At 41.6% G+C, this 6,606-nt stretch overlaps 1 protein-coding gene across 2 annotated transcripts; it reads right to left on the bottom strand.

Annotated features, from left to right (window-relative positions):
• Positions 1-442: 442 nt before the first annotated feature.
• Positions 443-5,468, bottom strand: rgcc (regulator of cell cycle). Of its 2 annotated transcripts, XM_042426707.1 has the most exons (5): positions 5,300-5,468; positions 4,924-5,097; positions 2,382-2,474; positions 2,131-2,193; positions 443-1,224 (listed from the first exon to the last, which is right to left on the bottom strand). In XM_042426707.1, exons 1-5 carry the CDS (start codon positions 5,325-5,327, stop codon positions 1,217-1,219), a joined length of 366 nt encoding a protein of 121 aa, XP_042282641.1. In that variant the 5' UTR covers positions 5,328-5,468; the 3' UTR covers positions 443-1,216. The 2 variants fall into 2 exon arrangements, with proteins under 2 accessions (XP_042282641.1, XP_042282640.1); XM_042426706.1 differs by lacking the exon at positions 443-1,224 and having other exon boundaries at positions 2,120-2,193.
• Between the last annotated feature and the right edge of the window lie 1,138 nt (positions 5,469-6,606).

Genomic DNA, 6,606 nt, shown 5'->3' with positions numbered 1-6,606 from the left:
CAGATTATCTTCAGCTAAACTTTAAATATATTTTTTCCCAAACGAGGACTGTGGATTTTTTTTTTCATCACTTGCATTATAATTACATTTGGAGGGGATCTTCTAATGGTCAGTATGAACAGGAGGAATGATTACAGCAAGAAAAACCTGTTTCAATGTTCACTTGGGCATCTGATTTATGTTTTAACACAGACTTGAAAAGCTGTGAACCGATCCTTTAAGGACTGCACGACACACACTGAAAAAGGGCTAATGCATTATTTTTAAATTATTCTGTAATGTAAATAGCTGAATGTATAGTACAAAAGCACGCTGTGATGATTAGAGAGAGAGAGAAACACACATGCACATTAAATTCAGATCTGTTACATTACAGAAAAAACTTCACTGAAGCCAAGAGAAGCAGAAAATTCACATCAACAATAAAGAGAGGAGGCATGTCTTACTAAAAGAACAATATTTCACTTTAATATTACCTCTGGCAGGCATTAGCTGTATTAAATACATATATTGCTTTCCAGTTTTTTTCCCAGAGTGGATTAAGTTCACATTCGTATTAAGCACGTCACCAACTTTATTCCAGTCAACGAGTGTCAAACCTTAATCTGACTGTCCGTTTAATATCAAGGCAAATAAAATTTGAAACAATTATTATTTACATGAGATACAAAAATATATTTCACAAAAACGACTAATAAATTTACAATAAGAAGCTCTATAAAATTACAAATATATTTCTATTATAAAAAGCCATTTTAAATACTCTTTCAGCTCAGGTTTTTGGATGAGGGAGTGTGACCTGGTGTGTGTGGTGGGGGTGATTTGTGGCTCTGACAATAAATGTTCCAGTAACTCTGTATGGCATATGTTCAATGTTTTAGAGTCCAATACCTCACGGCTGCTTAGTATTCATGTCCTTGTTTTCCCTACAATGCTAATTTTGATCCTTCTTGCACTCCTTACAGCCCAGTAGCCAAGTGGTCTGGAGTTAGTTGAGCACTGCTGGGTTAACTTTAGCAGAGCGCTGGCTAGACCTGTTGCCGAGGTGGAGCCACTTGGCAGTTGCTGGGCCATCCAGCTGTATCCTGTTGGGGGGGTGGGGGGTGGAGAAGTTTCAGTGTGGGAGCAGGTGCGTGTTGGCTGCTCAAGGGGGGTCCAGGCATCCACTCCCTCCCTCTGTCATGGCTACACTCCAAGATGACTGTGATCCTCCGTGTCACATGCCTAAGAACAGACAGACAGACCTGATTAGAACAGGACTCCTTGGCTCCTTGGTCGCCCGCTCTATTCTCAGCGGACGTTCGGTTTTACGGGCTGGTCATCGTAAATACTGGTGGCCCTAATAAACACGCCATTCTCCAGGGCTAACAGGGGGGCTGGCTGACTGCCCGACTGACTGATTGAATGTTCCAGCTTTACAGAGCTACTGGACGCCGGCGAGCTATGAAAGACGGACATTCAGCGGCTGAGACACAGAACAGAGCAGGGAGGTGGAGGAAAAAAAAAACACAAAAATACGGAGAGCATTTCAACTCCCACTTCTGTTTCATTCCACTCCTGACATTTACAGTTGGAATTCCAGCCCAGGTTTGCAACAGCACACATTCCTAATACTCTGATGCAAGTTCAAACACTCACAAGCCCTGTAGTAACGAAGAGGTTAGCCATTTATACCAGTGACGTTCCATAAGAGACTACACTACACCTTCTTGCCTTCTCGGATTACAGCTTCATGCATGTACATACACACAGCTCTGTGTATGTGTTGTGCTATATTTACATGAAAAAGGGATAAGGGGAGAAAGGGATGGGATGAAATAGAAAACCTTGTGCACAGTGCTATGTGGCAGCACTTTTCTTCAAAACAGATGTAAATGGACACGATGCCTTTTTCTCCAGTGTAACACCAGAGGCCCTTATGGTCCATGCAACATGCCTCCTTCATAGTCCTGACACATCACTGTTTCTTAGAAACCTATAGGGGGAGTGACTCCTGTGTCATTTTAGGAGTGGTCATTAGCATTACTGACATAAGGAACAAATGCTCCTGTTAATCCAGAGTAGCAAGAGGCGCCAGTGCACAGGCTAATTCATCAGGGGTTCTGACAGCCAGGTTGCATTAGCACTTACTCTCTAATGTCCTGTCAAGGTCGGCGATGAAGTCCTCCAGTTCTTTAGTGTCGCCGAGTTTGGCTGCAAGGGAGACAGAGATATTTAATCACAGATTATAAAACAACAAATAGGAAGGTTGTTCTTTTCTTTCACTATGTGATTTATACTTTATTAATCTGTCTGCAGCCTAGCCATGTGCCAAAGTAAGTCAAAGCTGGATTTTCTTTTCTTTTTTTTTTTCATTATGAAAAGTCACAATTTCAACTCACGTTTTGGTGACATAAGAGGAGGTGAGGTGGTGGTAGGGGAGTTCAGCCTCTCATCGCTGAAGCTGAAGCTGTTTCTGTTGAGCGACTCTGCACCTGATGGAAAAAGAGAGACAGACAAATTAGATTAAATAAATGTTCCCTTTTCAGTGTACTCACACAAACACACAGAAAATGCCCATTTTTGATCTGTCAGTGGAACGACTTCAGCTTGTAATCACTGCATTCTCCTCTAATGATACCCTTCCACTATGGGCTGTCACACACATGCATGTGCTTGTATTTGCACAAACTGACATTTGTATACACACAAACACATGTCACGCTCACAGCATAAGTTTCTGGAGTTAAAAACTATACTCCAACTCCAACGCTGACACCTTGTCTGCATTTCCAGCAGCTTCTGCTTTGCTTCACCGGACGACTCAAGAGCAAAAAATACCACATGTAACCATAACTAAGCTGCTAAACCTCCATTGTGGCAGCTAGTCACAGCAGTATAACAGGTTGGCCTGGGCAGAGATGTCTCTGGAGTCAACTCTTAAACAAGATTTACCTCCAATGTGTTTAAAGCCTGATACAAGTGCAGGGGTAATGTTTCTGCCTCCCATGTGCCATTTGTTTGTCTGGTAAAGAAATGTAAAGAAGAAAGAGATTTCCAGTACTACAAGATAGTATTTGACTTGTCTGTCTGCCTTAATTTGTTAAAAGCAGCGTTTTTTGTCATTGACATACTTAACCAGCTTGGTGGAAATGTCAATCTTCCTGATAATGATATCTGAGTATGCAGTGAGTACGTGTGAGAAAAGGAATATTGTGCAGCACTTACATCTATTTCACTCCACTCTGTAGAGCTCCAGCGGCCCTTAACAGCGTCTCAGATGTCAACCACTTATTTACTCCCCCCTCTCTGACCCGTACAACTCCCACCACTCAGCACTGAACACACAGCGTGAGATAGGAGACGCCACACACAACGGGGAGCACCCAGGCACACATTTGCAGCATTTGATTTGGACATGAAACCTCCTCATTTCTCTCAGCTTTCTTTTTCTGCTCTCCAAAATGTAACTCTCCCTCACTCACACACGCACGCTCCGTAGGGTGCATCTCTCAGACTCTGCACAGTTTCCGTCATTTATCTGTGCCTTCAACAGTCCATCCATCCATCAGGCTGCAACACAATGGGTCGTCCCTGCGTGGGACAGGTCCCTCTTCATTAGACTGCCATGGAGAGGACAGAGCTCATGCAGGAATCTGATCCCGTCAGCAAATCAACAAGCTCAGTACCGCAGACACAGGTCAAACACCTTCCTGCTGTTTTCATCACTGGGGGTGCTTGCTGCAAGACCCTTAGTGGTGATGTGGTAATAATTACAAAAATTCCAGCTGAACTGGTCAAATTGAAGATATGCTGACAAAACAACTGGAGCCTCAGTTATTATGCAATTACCAAACTTTGATCACAAAGAAAAAAAAAACATGAAATTTTAGAAAGCACTAGCGCCTGATAATCTTTCTCTGGAATCTATCATGCATGCAGCAGGGAGGTCTTGTTAATTGGACATCCTCTTTCTGCTCTTAAATGGTTTCACAGACAGCCTTTCCAGAAAACCCAAGACTATAAAGACATTAGCACATCTTCCCATGGAAGTCCCAACCCACTGACATGTGTTTGGGAAACTATCTTAGCTCATGGGGACCTGAAGCATACTTTTCCCTAAATGTCAGCTATATGAGGCTATCCCATTTGGGTGAGAGCCAGCCTCAGGCCAGCTCCGCAGCTGGGGAAGCAGACCTCTATAGCACTGTATGGTAGAGTAATATAGTAATGAATGGCAGTAAAACTTGAGAGGAGAAGCCACAATATGGGGGCAGGTGTGCCAAAATATGCAGCAGTAGCTTAATCTAACCTCAGAGCCTCTGCACCATGATTAAAAATTTCTCTGTCTCTCTCTTTATCTCTCTCATCATGTGTAATTGTGCGTGTGAGCGTACAAGCATGTGTGCCAGTCACTCCAGCTGCCCTCTTGATTGCAGATGATAAGATACTAAACAAGAGGCAAGACTAATGTGGGAAACAGACTATCACAACTGAAGCAAAGTTAACAAGTTCCTGATAAAAAGGGCACTGATATGACTGACTACTTAGGACTTTTCCTTAAAGTAAAGTGGGCAGATCATCATCAGTTAGAGATGACTGAGAAGTATAGTTGCGGAGAAAAAAAATAACTACTGTATTTAATTACCATAGTGCCTGATCTCCATTCTGGAGTCTCAGGTGTCAGTTCAAGGTTTTCACAAATTGAGGACCTTTTATTGCGCTACTGTCTGATTTATATGATATAATTGTAGTGACTATGTGGTCCACATTATTTTATCAAGATATAGATTATAACAAGTTGTAAATAGTCCAAAGAGAAAAGTTGCCAATATTTTGGTTGTCACATTTGTAAATCATCATATAGCAAACCTACAGGACAGAGCTCCCCAAAGCTGCTGAATATACAGTTAATAATTAATCTCCAACTAAGTCCTAACTTACTCTCTGAGTCGCTGATGCCGCTGTCGCTGACGCTGGCGCAGCTCCTCCTCTTCATGGTCTGCAGGTGCTCGTCGTACCTGAAGTGCCGCTTCTCTACCGGGGACGTGAAGTCTTCGATCACCGCGTCGAACTCGCACAGCACGTCGTTCAGGTCCTCCTCTTTGGTGAACTTCGCTGCAGGAAAAACAAACAAACACACAAACATGAAGTACAGGGTCATAATAAAGTCACTGTAATAGTTCCTATTAGAATTTGAATATAATTTTATTGTAGTGTCCCTATCGAAATGTGATGGGAATATGAACCTATAGTGATAAACCATAAACAGCCTACAAACAAACAAATAAGACATGATGGAAAAACATCTCACATTTACCTTGAGGTGCGAGTTTTGGAGACTTCATGATTCCAGTAATCGGGTTAGAGATTATCCAGAAGCTACTGTCCTGAAAAGTCTGTTATATATAAATATGTCCCTCAGTGTAAAGTCCCACTCTGTCCTCCTGTATGCTGAACTGCTGCAGGTCTTGCACTCATCCCTCCAGCCCGAGGACTGCCGCCTTTTAACCAGCCCTGCTGTGGGGGCGGTGACGAGAGAGGCAAGGGAGGAGAGGGCAGGGTGTGTGTGTGTGTGTGTGTGTGTGTGTGTGTGTGTGTGTGTGCTGTCAGTGACCAATAAAGCTTTTCCCGGTTGAAGTTGCACACCCCTGACGTCTCCCTCATAAAAGTATGTTTGTAAACAACTTATGTGTCACTTGCCAGGCAGAGGGGTGTAATCCAAAGATATTTATAATCATGACCCAGTGCTTTTCATATTTTGTCACCGGGCAGATCATGACAGAACGAGGCCAAACTGTAATTAATATCAGGAAGAGCCTATCAGTTTCTTTATTTGATTGTCTCAATGATAGAAACTTTAACTGAAAGTCATTTATAGCTACAATATGTATGGAAAGTAACTAAGTTGCCAGCATCTACTCAAGTACTGTACTCAAGTACTTTTACTATTATATTTATGATATATCGGAGTAGTACTACAACCATTTTATGCTATACAGTATACTTCACTACATTTCAGAGCTAAATATTGTACTTTTTACTCCACAGTATTTACTCAGCAGCCTGTAGTCCTATTAGTTACTTTACACATTAATATTCTTCACATGCAAAGTGGATGATCAGCCAATAAAATCCAAAACATTGTTACAAATTTACCCAACAGTATGTTTAATAGAAATTAAGCTGCAGCTTGGGTATATACAACATCAACATGCTGCTAACATGTTGATAATAACATAATACATAACACTAACAGAAGCCATTCTGCCTTTATAATGAATGCTTTTACTTATGATACTTTAAGTATATTTTACTGGTAATACTTCTTTTCTTTTTCTGTACTTCTAATGGAGTATTTTTACATTGTTAAATTACTTAAGTAAACAGTTTGAAAATTTCATCCACCATGATATATAACATTTGTAGTATGGATAACATGGGCCAGCCTTAGTGAATGAGGGATACGTCTGGTGTACATACATCAGTTGTGTGTTTTTCTATGAGGGTTGCGCACAGAGGGCTCAGAGAACCACCACAGGGCTGTGAAACTGTCAGCAGAATGAGGAATAATTTAATATTATTTAATTTGAAGAGAGCACACATACTGTATACTGTAAATAGGAA

The sequence above is a fragment of the Thunnus maccoyii genome, chromosome 11 (genome assembly GCF_910596095.1).
Source record: "Thunnus maccoyii chromosome 11, fThuMac1.1, whole genome shotgun sequence".
Lineage (NCBI taxonomy): Eukaryota > Metazoa > Chordata > Actinopteri > Scombriformes > Scombridae > Thunnus > Thunnus maccoyii.
Note: the sequence above shows the minus strand (reverse complement) of the source record. Positions and strands in the feature narration are given on the sequence as shown.

Excerpts from the sequence above, each read along its gene's own strand:
- rgcc (XM_042426706.1), bottom strand. The coding sequence starts at position 5,327 with ATGAAGTCTCCAAAACTCGCACCTCAAG. Across the intron at positions 5,098-5,299 it reads TCCAAAACTCGCACCTCAAG|CGAAGTTCACCAAAGAGGAG; the intron begins GTAAATGTGAGA and ends TTTTTCCTGCAG. Across the intron at positions 2,475-4,923 it reads CGGCATCAGCGACTCAGAGA|GTGCAGAGTCGCTCAACAGA; the intron begins GTAAGTTAGGAC and ends TTTTTCCATCAG.